The sequence below is a fragment of the Dipteris shenzhenensis genome, chromosome 9 (assembly GCF_047967505.1).
Source record: "Dipteris shenzhenensis isolate YYH24624 ecotype China chromosome 9, Dip_SZ_1.0, whole genome shotgun sequence".
NCBI classification, from domain to species: domain Eukaryota; kingdom Viridiplantae; phylum Streptophyta; class Polypodiopsida; order Gleicheniales; family Dipteridaceae; genus Dipteris; species Dipteris shenzhenensis.
Window position 1 is genome coordinate 9470112 of NC_141604.1, and position 16252 is coordinate 9486363.

The window sequence follows — 16252 nt, forward strand, 5'->3', positions numbered from 1 at the left end:
AGTTTCTTTCTTATGTGACCTGGGAAATAATTTTTGAATTTTTCTTAAGATAAAATAAGAACACCAAAGCGCAAGAGTAAGGAGAAATGCTGATGCTAAATACTTTCAAATATAATATAAATTTAATTTAAGCTCTACTATTTTAGATTTTTGCTCTATAAAGTGAGATAAAATGGTCCTCATGCCACCGTCTATTTCCAACTAGAAGTTCCATGTACTCTATAAAGTAGATAATCAATCTTTTGAAGACCTTAAAGGGTTTTCTCAATGTATATGTATTCCCATTAACCAATATATCTATGTGAAATAAATAAAGTTTGTTTTAATAGTTAAGAATTGGGTACTGTAGTTTTGATCATGTGGGTGATCATGGTGCTAATGATATTTTATTAATGTGAAAATGAACAAGAGAGCATTGATAGGACTCTTTTTCTTGAAATTTAGCTCCATTAAATGTTATTAATGATATGTTATCATTCACCTTTTCCCCCTTGTCAAATAAATTTGCAAATGAATTTTGAATTTAATCCACTACTTCATTGAAAAGAGCCATTAGTATGTGCAACGTCATAGTAATTTTGATCCGAATAAGAAATTATCTCATTTGGCAAAACAACTGACAGTGCGACATGACAAAGCCATTGTGTGTGTGTTGGTGAAAGCTCATGAGAACACCCCTAATCTCAACCCTAGAATTGATGATTCAATCTTCTATGGAAAAATAATGGAGCCGGACCAACAAATAGTGTGAGAATCCTATCACAATCTCTTACCTCTAGAGGCAAGAATAATTTGGTGGGAATCATTCCATGTCATTTTATTATAACATATTGCAAGGGAAAGACTAGAAAGCAGGAGTTATTGTCTACATATAACAAATAAGTGCAACACTAAGTTGTAAGTGTAGTGGGTAGCAATAGTAGCCTAGTCTTTCTCTCCCAGAGTACTAAAGTAAAGGAATGTAGGTCTAACAAATTGACCCCATATCCACCAAGAAGAAGATTTAATCCATTTGGTTTCTATTTAGTTTTATCTCAGTTTTATCATGATCTAAGTAGCATAGCATTGCGCTCACACACACATATGCGCAAGTATGCACACACACACACACACACACACGCACGCACACATGCATGCATGCAAGTGCGCATGTGAGCATGTGCATGCTCGCATGTGTATGCATAGGAGCATACACACATGGACACACAATGCACATGTATGCACGCACGTATGTGCACGTGCACACACATAGATACACATGCACATGCACATACACGCGTGCACATTGGGCGCACGTGTACACCACAGGCATGTGTGCCACGTGCACGTGCACGCACGCACACACACATACACACACACATGTCATGCGCATGCACATGTGATGTGTGTCTACAAAGTTATGCACTAGCATATGGCATATGGTGGTAATCTCCTCTCTCTCCTTTTTGTTGTTTCAAGAGCATTGTTTGGCTTCTATGAGCATACTATTGGAACACTTGTTGCAAGGGGAAACTTTTAGAACTAGAATTAGGACATGAGTACGAAAGCTTAATGCTTAGATTGATATGCCTAACCAATAGGCAACCGATAATGCATGCTTCATTTATTTATTTGTTGTTTTTAATTCATAAATTTCTTATGATAGAGGCTTGGGGTGGATGATCGAAGATGAGTTGATGATGATGGGAGGTTAGAGGGTCTACAACAAGGTTTTTGGAATAGACCTTCATTAAAAAAGTTGAATTCCATGAGCGAAAAGAAAGGCATTAAAGGTTTGCTTTATTTGAGGAGTAAATTTTGGTTGAATAGTCTCCTATTACCTTTTTGATATCTTGGGATTGTTAATGAATCTCCATGTCCTTTATAGTCTTCTTTTCATACTATCATCTAAACAACCTTCTCTTTTCTTTCCCTCTTTTAGTTAACTTAAATATATATGGTTGTAGGTCCCAAATGAGAAATATCTTTGCTTTGCCTTGCTTGAGTATCCAATTGTCACTCTTTTTTGGTATTTAAATTCTCCTCCACTTTATATGTTCATGGATGTCTTGAAGAATCGAGAGGTCCAACATTTTCTCTCTCTTATTTTCTCTTCTTTTTGGGCTACTTACTTAAATTCAGCCTCAGCAAGTGTCGGTTGCCAAGAAAGAGGAAGCTGACTTGGCTTACGTGACACTAATTTCCTTCTCTTTGCTCTTCTCTCTTACCTTTTTAAAAACAAGCAAATGGATTGCTTCAGGTGAATATTTTTTAATTAAAGAGAGTATGCATCCTCTCTCTTCATTTAGGTAACTAAAATGATTATAAGCTGTATAAGAGGGCAATCTAGCAGAAATGAATTCTCCTTAGATTGGGAGGCAGAGGGAGTTAAATAGTATGAGGACACTTCAAAAGGGTCATATAGGAGTTCTAAAGAACGAATTTAATTAGGGCCACGTGATAGGGTTACATATGAAGATTGACTCCCCTAGTCTATGTGCAAGGGGTTCTCTTTCATAGTGTGATACTATGTGCAGAGAAATCCAAAGTTTAGTGGAATGTGAAGAGTAAAATTTGACCATAGTTTTTTAATAGTTTAGTTCGAGGTTTTAAAAACGTTCTCAAGAAAAAAGTTTTTAGGGAAGACTACACTATATAGTGATTGCTTTGCCACCAAGTTTTGTAAAACTCGTGCGGGTCCTAATGGTTGAGGCTCTGGTGCATGTCAATGCGTATGTGTGTGGGTTCAATCCTTGGTATGAGTCACGTTGGGATGTTAAATGTTCCTACAAGGTTAAAAACACACACACACACACACACACACATTTGTACGTGCGTGCTCACGTGTCTACATACACACACTTTTTTCTTTTGTTGAAATTAGACACACACATACACACACATACACACACACACACACACACTCTTTCTCTCTCTCGTGTGGAGGCTTCTCTCTCCTACTTTAGAGGTGCCTAAGGGGAATGGTGAAGGAAGAGTGGAAGTGGGCATGAGCAACGCTTAACGTAGGCCCTTAAGAGGGGAGAGTGCTGTGACGTAAAAGTAGTTCTTCTTCTTCCTTCTCGGGCTGGGTCTTCGAGTTTGCTTCACTCACACACACACACACAAACATACACACGATGGTCGGCGTCTTCCTGAGCTGCTGCTGGTTGCTTCTACTTCTGCACCGGATTACACTCCTCCATAGCTTTCCTCAATCCTTGCTCCATCTCCATCTCCATTTCTCATCTCCTTCTCCCCCTCCATCTCTCATCTCCTCGTCCTCCTCTCTTCATCATCGCTCATCCTTCGACCCATGTCCCCTGTAATCTCTCGCCTCACCTCCACTTTCCTTCTCATCTCTCCTCCTCCTCCATGGCTTCCCAGCCTCCCCCTCCTGGGTCTTCGACTCATTCTCCTCGAAAGATTTCTTCTTCCCAGTCCATCATTCCTCACCCGCCTTCCACTATTACTTCCGATTCCCAGCTTGCAGCCACTCCCTTTGACCCGTCCTCGCTCCCCGCTTCCCCTGGGCCTTCCTCGTTTTGGAACGCCGTTTCCGCTTCCCGTAGCCACGATCAGCTGCATCGTTTCGAGGATCAGCTGTTCCTCCCAAGCACGGCGGCTACTGATCGCGCGGTCGAATTCTACCGCTATCCATCGCCTGCTCAGTCCCCGCTGTTATTCCCAGATCAGCACAGCCCTCCTTGGACAATTCCGGAAACTTACTCGTATTCCACTTCCACCCTTGGTCCAAGGATTTCGGGCCTATCGGACATTGATGTCGGTGGCTTCGATTGTCGGCTCCCGATCGGAAGAAGCCCGCAGCCTGGAAATATGAATACGCGAGTGAGGCCGCCATCCAAATCCAGGGCTTCGTATTCGCCCCGTGACAGCTCTTCGTTTCCCATTTCTCATGATCATGACAAACCCTTGTCTTCATCCGCTGGAACGCATGATCCTAAATTAGGGGAAGCACCCAGCAGTCCCAATTCCTCCATGTCATCCTCGTCCAGCGAGCATGATCTTGAACAGGATTCTGGCCGCGACGGGGGGGTTGCACCTCCAGCTGAGTGCGCAGCAGATAAACCGGTGGAAGAGAAGGTTTTATCGGTAGAGGAGATCAAGAAGCCGTAAGATGCCTTTGACCTTTCTAACGAAAAGGGGAATAAAGCTCGCTCTGCTCTCAGCTCAATTATATACGCTAGGCCTTATCCAACCCTACTTCGTTCTCGACTGCAGTATATAGCCCAATACGTTGGATCTTGAGCATGCCGTGCAAATCAGCCACTTAGCTTTTAGCTTCTGTCATGTTGCAGGCCTAGACCAAGGAAGAAAGGCCAAAAGAGAAATCGCCAGCCACGGATAGCGCTCGTAACGAAAAGTGACGTCGAACATCTGGAAGACGGTTATCGTTGGCGGAAGTATGGTCAGAAAGCAGTGAAAAACAGCCCGCATCCAAGGTTGTCTCCCTCACACCCACATTGAACGTCTGATTTCTGCACGGATGTTTAACGAATACGTGTGTGTCGTAAATAGACAGACGTCGTGACTCGTTACACCAGAAGATGTGAAAGAGGATTTCTTATTGCACGATACGCGAACGCGAATCACGCGATCTGGCTATTGTATCTTCCCTGTGATTGTCTGCGCAGTTTGTTTCTCGGACTTCGTAGTATGTCAGGAGAATCGTAGTCATGCATGCTGCCGGAAGTTCATCTCAATTATGATCGTTCTCATGAAGTATGCATGTGCAAGTGCACGCTGCAGCCGTGAATGACTTTTTCCTTTCATCGAATCGAGGGACGGAATGTTTGTAGCTTTGTTTTTTGCTCCGGGAAGTGTAAAAGGGCAAGTGAATCGATGATTGTTGAGCGAGAATATCTTGGGCTTCCCGAAGGCCGTGCTTGGTGCGTTGATGATGAATCACGCAGTGGAATACAGGAGCTACTATCGATGCACGAACACCAAATGCTCGGTGAAGAAGCGAGTAGAGAGATGTTCTGAGGACGCTACACTGGTAGTGACGACGTATGAGGGGCAACACACACATCACAGTCCGGCAGTCCTCAGGGGATCCGCAGAGGCGATTGCACTAGGGTCGACGCCGTTCGGAGGTCCCGTATCCCTTATTGATTGTTTGATCCATCCGCCTCCTGGCAATCCGTTCAGGGCACAGCCCATGCCCTTGCCAATGCAGTCCTTTCTCGGTAATACTTTGGATTTGCCTCCGTATCTGCAAGCACCTCAGACGTCGTTCAAGCAAATGCCGGAATACATGCAACGACAACTAGACAACACAGTCGCTAACGCTATAGCTCAGCCTGGGAGAAGAACCGAAGGAGTCGAGCATCCCGTAGACGAGGGCTTGCTTGATGACATGCTTCCATCGGCAGTGCGTAAATCGTCGTGAGGCTACTGGGATCAGGTCTCACTAATGACACGAATCTGGGTTGATGTAGGTAAGCTTCAGGCCCAAATATCCCTGGTTCACCTTCTTGATCTTCGACATATACAAGTATATGCACCAAGCTTCTAATACAGAACGTCAGTCTGCAGGCTTTGCCAGTAATACCTATCGCCATTGCCATGCAGATTCGAAGGTTCTTGGGCAGTCATTTCTATAATGCAACCATTTCTTTCTCTCGTTCTCTCTTTCTGATGAAACAAGGTTGAATTCAACCCTCGGTACCTGTTTCACTCTCTTATAGAGAAAGAAAACTAAAAGTTCGACTTCTTGAACTGCACCCCGAACATTACTATAAGTTCTACAGCTGACTGCTCTGCTAATGGTCGTCAAATAGAACGGACTCATTGCTTTGTGTCCATTGAAATGTTATAGTCGATAGACGGTACAGGAAATGGTGTGCACTGTGCAAGTGCATTCTGAGCACCATCGAGTAGCCAAGCAGGTGGATACTTCTGGAGCACCGGCAACAGGCTAGTTCTTTGATTGCTAAACATTGCTAGCCTTTGATTGCCAAACATTGCTATCAGCAACCAAAATTATATGCTGCAAGGGGAGCAACTCCAGATCTTTCCAAAAGCACAATGTATAAGGTGATATCTCTCTCTCTCTCTCTCTCTCTCTCTCTCTCTCTCTCTCTCTCACTCACTAACACACACACACACACACACAAAATAGTAGGCTCAGCACACCCATGTCCACAACCGTCTCCTCTTCCCACAATCTCTTCGCGCACACTATTTCTTTTCTCTAAATTGTCTCACTAGCAAATATTATGGTTTTGTTTGGTGGCTACACAGCTATTATCTCATCTTCATTGGTCCACATGACCTTCGTTATGCGGATAAGCTACTAAATCCTACCCACATGTGGCCGAGAGACTCACGACCCTTTCTTACTCTTGTTTTTACTGAGCCTTTAGTCTTAACTTAGATTCTAAGGACCATGCTTTGAGTCCTACTCAATAGCAATGAATAGGGTGTTTACATATTTGAAAGGCCAAGAAAATGGGCTATAGTAGTGAGTTCTTTTTATGAGCTGTATACATTTTATAAAAAATAAATTTCAATAGGGCAAATAAAAGAAAGAAATTAGATTTATTGTTACAAATTTAATGACTCAAAAGCTAGACATTAATGAGGTTCCTACATTATGAAAGGATAGAGAAGTAAGGAATATATTCGACTACTGTGTTAGAATTACTTATTTTCTGTGAGGCAACCATTACAACTATACATATAAATAATGTGACCATAAGCACATTATGTCAATTGACTAGGGTGTTGGAATCATTCATGTATGGTTACCCAACCACTGTCTAAATGAGGTGATCATGCTACGTGATAATAATGTTATAAAATTTTCTACCACACGAGTACGTCACTAGGCAAAACAATCTTCTCACTCCAAGGGCAAATGTCTTGAGTCAGCTCTTATAGGGATTAACATACTAGTATTGCCATGACTACCATGACAATGTTTTTGCTAATTGATAACCTCTAGCAATCTCTCATAGCCAAGTTAAAGGAACTTAAATGCCTCCATTTTAGGCTATGTAGGGTATCTATCTATGGCACACATCCTAGGGTTATAGGTTTCTAATTGTACCCGCTATGAATATTGGACCATTGCATTACCAAAATGTAAAAGTTATCATCTCAAGCCAAGATTTTCAATTCATCAAGGCTCACAAAGATTGCTGCATTTTGGTGTGATTAGAAATGACAATGTCTGCAAGTCCAAAGAAAGCATAGATGTATTCCTTGTGAATTTGTTGGCTTACGATTTGCCAATCCATTTCTAGAATTACTTTTAGGTGTAATGATACTCACAGGTTGCTAATCCATATCTAGGATTACAAGCATTGCTTGTAGGTGTGATGTCCACATAGTTTGTTAATACTTCTAATGAGACTAGAGTGAGATGTAATACTAGGTTGGCATTAATTATCAAAGGTGTCCTTTGAACAAAGAGCAACAAACTTGAACACAAATCTTAGTAGTATTTGTGATGATATAATAAACTTTTCCCAAACTTAGATAAACTTAAGAGTTGTAAAGTGCCTACTAAGTCGAATCCTTCTCTTAGATGCGTGAAGAAGATTATGGGGAGTTTCAGAAAGGACCAAATGTAAAATAGCATTCTTATACATCATTATACACATTGGATAGAGTCATGTTGCTTAGTAATCAAATACTTTAAAACTTTCCCTTTCCTTATGATACTAACAATAGATTAACTTTATCTATCAAATAAGTACTTGGGGGTTTTACTCACAAATATGTAAGCATAGGACGTCGACTTCACAGAACGGACTTTAAAAATATTTTCTTTTGCACATTTTTTACATCTAAAAGGGTACCATTAGGAGGGGGTATTCTCAAATTGAATAGGAAACGATGCATTTTATTCTCGAAAAATTCACAGATAGGGGACTTTTAAATTAGGTCTTGAACGCACATGATACAAAGAATTAACATATTGTGATCTAGGGGACATTTAAATTAGATCTTGAATGCACATGATACAAAGAATTAACACATAGTGAACCCTATGAGAATAAGTATATTCAAATCTTGTCTTTGCATTCAAAATGATTATAAGTATCAATTTGATGTTTGGGTAATCAATATGCATAAGTATCGATCTGATGTTTGTGTAATTGATCTATGTTTGTATAATTATAATTTGCAAGACATGTAAGAATTTTAATTCATCAAGGGACTTCCACAGTGACATGTCTGATAATTTTATTACCGCCTACATTTTGATTAACTTTGTAATTATTTAAACCTACAAATTCAATGATTTGGAAAACAAGATGTAAATTTTCCTTCTATTTCTAAACTCTTGCAAGAAGTATTACTTTATTAAAGAAATAGCTTTGATAGAAAATGTAGGGAAAAATGTTTAAATGAAACTATCAAATTATTACAAAATCCAAGAAGATACGTGGATAGTATATGCAATGGAAATTGATTGTATCAACTTATATTCACTCTATGTATCAAGGTGGATATTGAATTTATAATTTTCAAAGAATTATCAAGGAATTACAAACCTCATATAAAACTCGTCTATCTCTCTCGGAAGTAAAATATTAAGTGTTTATATTTTCCAACTATACCTATTTAGATGTACAAATTGTCCTTAAATCTAAGGTATTGATCTATCTTTTACTGATGTCATTTTAAATTCATACATATGAATTGGGGTTTGAAAATAATGAACCTAACAAATATTTATGTACTTTCCATAAAGTGTGTTATGATATGATGATGAGAGCATATGTTGACTCTATCACATAGACTTAGTGGGATCATTTCGATGAACTATATACTTTGTTATATGCATTAAAGACATGTAAGTTCAATAATAGGAAAGGTTTTTAATTTGAGAGGTTTGATGGCAAGGCCATATACATAGTATCTTTCATTATCATTGAAGTAATCTGGGAAGGTGGGGATCATTACATGAACCCCATATAAAACATGCATTCAAGGGGTTTTATGAAAACCCCTTATCTATAGATCATAAGACTTTAAAATGGCACCTTTTTTATATAAACTTGATATTTTTCCGAATAGCCTAATTATAAAACCCCTTGTATAAGTATATTTCTATTTTAATAACTTTTGGGTTTTTACCATAGTCCTTCTGTTGAACCCATGTGCTATACTTACATACGATGAGTGGCCACACCCTAAAGCTTAATTTGAAGGAAATAAAGATCATATCCTAAATTATCATTGTGAAGAAGGTACTGAGCTAGAGCTATGGTGGAGCACAATCTGATTCATTGATGTGTTGGAGCATTGCAACATGCCCAACTTTTCACTAGTCAATAGATCTAGTGCAAGGAAGGAACCATTAATATTGATATAACTCATCAAAACCATCGAGAAGTGTCTTCCATTGCTTTAGAGATTGTTGAACAATGTGGGTAGGACTCCTTATGAGGAGGAGAGACTTGAACCTCCTCTCATATATATAACCCACATGTATGTCATCCCTCTCCATTTCCTGAGGTTAAAAGCTTTTGGAAGAATGGTAGTCCATCCCCTCAAATCTTTCCCTCACACCCCTTTCCCTACTCTCGATTGTCTCTATTATTGCTCATTCTCCTTCTTGCCCCTCCTTGCCTTATGTAGGCTAGCCCATTTTTTGGTAATTCTGTGTGCCCCCAATACCTACATTTTTAGTCCCTGACTAATCCTAGAAATTATCCTTGGGTGCTTATAATGTTCTTCTCTAGAGAACATTATAGCAAAATAACTCAATAGATCAACTAAATAATATATACGATAGCATATTATGTGATGTGCATTTAGTGCAAGAAATTTTCAAATTTGGATAAATGTACACTTGTTACACAATTACCTTACAAAAGGTTTTTTTATGAAAATTCAGAAAAAATCTAAAGTTTATTCCTCCCATGTGCAAGGGTATTTCGTTTGGTCATTTTTTGGATGCATGTCCTATCTAGGATAGTTAACATATTGAAACTCATTGAAAAAGGGGATCACGATTTATCCAAATAAACATAATTTGCAAGTTTCAACTTATTATAGAACTTCCACATTCAGATAAGACAGAGATGGTCTCCAATAGATTTTAAAACAAAAATAATTTGCAAATATTCTACTCTCTCTAGAGCTATTTGAGCCTTGCGTGATGGGAAATTTAAATCTCATAAATGCCTCTCTTTTCTTTAGTCAAATAATGGCATAAGAATAGAAGGTGTACATACATTCAATGCGACTTGATCTATAAAATTCACATAAAAAATTTATATCCTCCTACAAAGGTTTTACATTGAAGCTTATTGTTAAAAGACAATGTGGCTCCAAAGTTAGAATTCATATAGATAACATGCAAGTGATGCTTCGTGTATATGTGTGTGTGTGTGTGTGAGTGAGAGAGAGAGAGAGAGAGAGAGAGAGAGAGAGAGAGAGATTCAAAAGCCATCCCATGGCCCTATTCCATTGTTGAGGAGAAGAACATTGGAATGATAAGGCTCATTATGTGACGAAAACTAGATATAGCAAATGTGTTCCTATGACCTGTCAGTATACAATTCTGAATAGATTTCACGTGCACGAGGCTAACTCCTCGCGGACGACAAGGTAAACGAAGAAAATATCCATTTCATTCGCATGATCCAAACGTCGCACATCGTTTGGTGTATGATCAGTGTTCAAAACTTTCCATAACGAATGTGATAACCTCTTTGTACCAGGTACTTTGACTGAAAATGAGTAATCTTACAAATACGGGGCTATGTCTCTCTGCAACTTCAGCATAAAAATGCGATTGGCATTTGTCAATTCTTGCGAGTGATTCCTTCGTTGCATTACATCAAGGTTACTCGTCTCGCTGTCTAATGATTTTTTAGAGATGTGAATGCATATGAAGCAAGTCTTACAGAGGAAGGTTATGACTCAAGTCTTAGATGTAGGAAAGATTTGCCAGTGGATAGGAAAATTGCACGCACGCAGGCAAGTTTCCTTTTTCCTTTCGGAAAGTGATGCCTGATGGAAATTAAGCGGCAGAAGCTGCTGAAATTTTTTCATGGAAGCACACACACTCCATAACTCGTTAACTTGTAGGAACGAGATTTATACTTGTTGCAAAGTGGATTAGAATGTAACAACCATAGGTAGTGCTTCACAACCTTGCCAGTACCCTACCTTGCAAACTAGGCTCGTTGATGTCACCTGCAACTGGACCCTAATATTTTAAGAGAGGAGGAATTAAAATCGATTATCAAGATCGTTCAGATGTATCCCTTTCAGTGAGACCTTTGCAGATCCACGTGGGGCCGTGGATGGGCTGTAATATTTCGAAAGGACAATAGGAGAATAATTAAAGCTGATTATCAAGGTACTGTAATGATTTACGTTAATATACTTTCATTGAGAAGCTCGCAGATGCAGCTTGTTCTAGTCTCGAAGTGGGATCAGTTTCGTGAACACATGGGCAGGCTAACATGCATTGCAATTGCTCTTGTTACTTAATTAAAAGGATTGCCTTGCATTTGCAATTTAGCATCTATGGCTGAATACCAGCTGACTTTCTCAGTTGCAGTAAGTTTTGCTGACAAAACTTAGGGATGTACTTTTTGCGTGCAGGCGACCATATTCTGCGATCAGAGGCCCCTAGAGGCAGTAAGACCCTGCCTATGGCATTTGATTACCATCTTGCACTAATTCGTTTTTAGGGTTGGTACGGTGGCTGAGCCCCCTCTCAGCGAGGAATCATCGTCGGATACCCGTCTTAATCCTTATAAGAGGTGGCAAATACGAGTTGGACGCGGCGTTTCCTTAGGTTGTAGGTACCTCCTCTCTTTATGAGGCGGGAAGATGTATCCCTAGTGCAATGCGAGTTAGTCGCCTATCCACTGAAGGGCGCACTGCAGGACGCTTCTATGTGTTTCTAAGCTCTGCTCTTATGTAAGTACGGTGCCGATAGCTTGATGAAGTCGATTGTGGAGGGTATCTCAGTTCTTTCTTACAACAAGTCTCCAGACTTAATCCTATAATGTGGTCTTCATACGACACTTGTGCTGTTCACCCAGAACCAATCATATGCTCCTATAATGTAGATCAGTTCAAAGTCTGCAGCTCGATGATGTCTTCTCTGGGTCCTAAACGATCGTTCGGCTTATGAATGTTTGTTTTTGGATAATCACCTTATGGGTGTGATCTTCTGATATAAATCTTGTCTAATAAGGCTGCTTGATGAGGTCTCCACGGTTCGAATTGTTGTCCATGTTAAGTCTCCGCTATTGTGACTCCGAGATATCCGTGAATCTTCATGAAGAGTTGAGCAGATCTGAAGGTATCTCCAAAATGTGGAGTACCAGTGGGAATCCAAGAACAAAATTGACAAGGATCATAGTTGTATGCCAAATTTGAGCTGAGGGACTCAGAGCTTCTGTCTTTGCTTCGGTTTCTATTCGGGTTTCCATTAAGCCTGTCATGGTCCGTAATTGACATATCGTATGATGTAATATTTACCCATAAATCATGATATGAACCTGGGTGAAATTCCAGTCAGTTTTCGGTTTGGGTAGACTCTTTCAAATCAAAAGCCATAGAACCACTAGCTTTAAACCTCTTTCTCTATGAGCCCATGGCTAAAGTGGAGGGAGCTATTGTTGATGTCTTCTTCATGTTCAACAGTTATAACTTAACAACGGCCCTCACAAGCTCACAATCGACAAAAAAATTTAATTGGTTTTTAGGACTTGGTCCTAAAGTGGTCATAGGTTATGACCATTGAGTCATTACTTGTAGCTTAGGAGAGTCTCAAAGCATAATTTAGGAAAGTTTATTATACATTAAGGCTAAATGGAAAGCAATCCTTAGTAGATTGTGCTATTTTAGCACAACATTATCTATAGCCTCTCAACAACTACCATGGTGTCTTCTTTCTTTGGTAACTCTTGTTCTATCCAAACAAAATGATCAAAAAGCAACTAATGTTTTTTGTAGTGCAAACACTAAAGTAAACTTTGAATGCCCGTACTTAATTCTTACCTAAAGGCTTAAACTTTGTCATATTATCATAAAGAAGGTTGGGAGGAGCAAGCATAATGCAAACTTCGACATGTCTTTATTCTAAGGCCTTAGGTTTAGTGTTTGTGAAGACAAACTTAATTAATTGTAGACAATATATGGTAACTACTTTAAGGAAAGTTTTATAAAGAGCTTAACACTTGTAGTCTAAACTCTTCACTAAGTGAATCGTACAAACAAATCATTGACTTGCTTTCCCTTGAGGCACAATAGAGGTCATCCTTAGGTCTTTATCATCTCTCCATAGTCGTGGGAGAGAGCTATCCACATCAACATGAAACTCAGAAATATATACAAGTGACTCTTGTACCAACCAACTCTGATTCTCTGTCCCATCAATGCACATTTACAAAGGCTATGAATTTGGAGTTTCAACAACATTGATTACTTGAGGGTGAACATTCACCCGGATGCATTAGCACTTTACCATCAGCAGCTTGCACTTGGATCGGCTGTGGAGTTTTTGGGAGAGCATCATGAGCTCACCACCCAATTTATTTATCAGCAAAAACAATCGTTTTTGCTAATGGATGGAGAGCTGTTTCTGCAACCAACATGTTCACCGGAAGAGATGGTGGCCGAGTTTGGCAATCCTTCTTGAGGTGAGTACAAGCTCGGTGCATGTAAAGATGTTCAAATTCAGGATCTTTATCCCTTGATAGTGGAGTCTGTGTGTTTGCAAGCAAAGACCTAGACGATCACTCCCTAGTATCGAGGGATAATCGTAGTAGCACAACAATGACATGTGCCTTGGGCACGTGTTTTGAAGGAAAGAATTCATGCAGAGGTGTAGAGGGTGGCAACAATGGTAGACAAGAAGCAAGTGTTGGCTCTTTCCCACAGCTTCCGCGGGAAGAGTAGGGTATTCTCAGTTTGCAGGGTTCCGAGGCTTTTTGTCACCTACAGACATATCGAGGTTGTCATTTGTAGTATACGTGTAGCTTAGGACCTCAAGTCGTGTTTTGGTGAGAGACGTAGGCTTAAGTGTGGTAAGCAAACATAATGCATGCATGTGTAAAAGGAACGTGTATCATTATGGTTGAGGTACTGAAAGCTTTCGTCTTCATTGGGGGTTGCAGGGTTTAGGAGGAGTTTAAGGGTTTAGAAGGAGGTTCCAAGGTCAAGGTTTAGAGAGAGGTTCTAGAGTTTAGAAGAGGTTCCAAGGTTAAGGGTAGAGTACATGTTGGAGAACTCGTCTCCCTTGTAGATCATGGAGGTTAAGGGTTGAGGAACTAAGGGTTTAGGGGGAGCATAGGAGTGGGAGAGGAGGAAGGTGTACGAGCATGGGGGAAAGAAGAGAGAGGAGGGAGGAGGAGGAGGAGGAGGAGGGAGGAGGAAGGAGAAGGAGGAGGGAGGAGGAGGAGGGAGGAGAAGGAGGAAGGAGGAGGGGGAGGAGGGAGGAGGAGGGGGAGGAGGAGGAGGAAGAGGGAGGAGGAGAAGAAAGCAGGAGGGAGGGGGAGGAGAAGAAGGGAGGAGGAGCAGGGAGGAGGAGGGGGAGAGGATGGGTTGCAAGGTTGGAGAGGGAGAGGATGAGTTGCAAGGTTGGAGGAGAGGGGAGGAGGAGTTGCAAGGTTAGGACATGCTTTTGAACATGGAGTGCAAGGAAGCATGGATACTTGAGACAATTGCTTGGAGTACCAAAGTAGAACACAACACAATGCCCCAAAGAGTGTGGGCTTCATTCCATTATGGGGTATTTATACAAGTTGGAGACCTTCTCTCTTTGCATGTAGGAGTTGCATGTAGAAGTTGCATGTAAGAGTTGCATGTAGGAGTTGCATGTAGAAGTTGCATGTAGAAGTTGCATGTAGAACTCGCATGTAGGCATGCCTCAAAGAGGGGTTGACGGGGTGTCAACTCCCCTAAGAAGCAAGGGGACTAGGGTTGCAACAGCCCACAGAACTAAGGTTCCAAGGAACTCAACCTGATCATATCACTTCTATATACACAGATAATTTGACAGTACAAATTGTAAAGGATCTATAGTTGGCAAGTTTAACCAACTTACATGGCACACTATATACAAGTCCCCCCTCTCATCTTGAGTCAATATGATCTTCCCTGTTCACCGAAGATCACAACCTCTGCATCTATCCAGATCACCATCTTAGCTCTCTCTTGAGACCACACAGGTGGACAACACAACAACCATTAGTTGTATCAGTAGTTTTGGTATATCCAAATTTTCTCTCTCTCTAGTTTTATATTGTGTACTTCTGTTTTATTGTTATCTTCCACTATGCACCATTTTCTTTCACCTCCCTCATGGGGAAGTGTATGTATAAGGTTAGTGGTAGGAACCCATAAAAGAGGATATATGTACAATTCTTCAGTTGACACTAATTTTAAATATAGTATATTTATTATATCATATATGTGAATGTATGCATAATATAACATTAGAATGTTGGGGAAGAGATTTTTGATGACAAGTTTCCTTCCAATAAGAAGGTTTTTAATGTGGCATTTCCAAGTTTCCTTCCTGTAAGTAGGTCTTTGATGTGCCATTTCCATAAATAAAAAATGCTTCCATAAAACACTAAGTATGTAGCATTTGAGCTCTATTGCTAAGGTTATCATATGATGATAGATTGACTTGGGCTATATATATCCCATTACTCAAAATTATTTCCTTTTACACTTTTATATGGAATGTGATTTTTATAGTTACACTCTTGAATCAAATTTACCCTCATGCAATACACCCTAAAGATGGTGTTTTAGTCCTAAATGAGTCCCAATTGAAGCTATGGGTGAAAACATATCTCATCCTAAGCATGGTGCATATTGATCTCATATGCGTATTCACTCTAGTCAATACTTATGCATTTTTTAAAAACAAAAATATAAATAGGAAATTTATTAAAAGGTCCTTTGACTTACCTTGATAGGATCTTTCTTGGTATTTACCAAACCCATGTAAGCTATGTGTACTTGCTGATAATGATTTTGGTTTGTTTAATTGATTCTAATTTTCAAAGATTTTCATAGCAAGAGGCAATCCACACATGGCATAGTATGTTTTGGGAAAATGACGAATTGTTGATGTGGAAAATTTAAATCTTAATTAAAAACAAAGTAAATTTGGTTCACTCTCTCTTATGTCAGGTGCCAAACCATTGTTGCAAGACTTAACTTCATGATTGGTTTGATCATACTTAAATGTACTAACCACTATGACTCTATTGGAGGCTAGTTAAAGATTATGTTTCCAACCTCATATAGGCCT

General features: G+C 39.9%; 1 protein-coding gene across 6 annotated transcripts; it reads left to right on the plus strand.

The window, feature by feature from the left end:
- Positions 1-3023: 3023 nt before the first annotated feature.
- Positions 3024-12271, plus strand: LOC147898159 (uncharacterized). 6 transcript variants are annotated; one of them, XR_015541516.1, is made up of 5 exons: positions 3024-4109; positions 4296-4439; positions 4921-5438; positions 5529-6036; positions 11575-12271. XR_015541516.1 is itself a non-coding variant. In XM_087379076.1 (4 exons), the coding sequence occupies exons 1-3, from the start codon at positions 3352-3354 to the stop codon at positions 5387-5389; spliced, it is 1371 nt and encodes a 456-aa protein (XP_087235202.1). In that variant the 5' UTR covers positions 3024-3351; the 3' UTR covers positions 5390-5438; positions 5536-6061. The 6 variants fall into 6 exon arrangements, 1 of the variants encoding a protein (XP_087235202.1); XR_015541514.1 differs by having other exon boundaries at positions 5536-6036; XR_015541517.1 differs by having other exon boundaries at positions 5546-6036.
- Positions 12272-16252: the final 3981 nt, after the last annotated feature.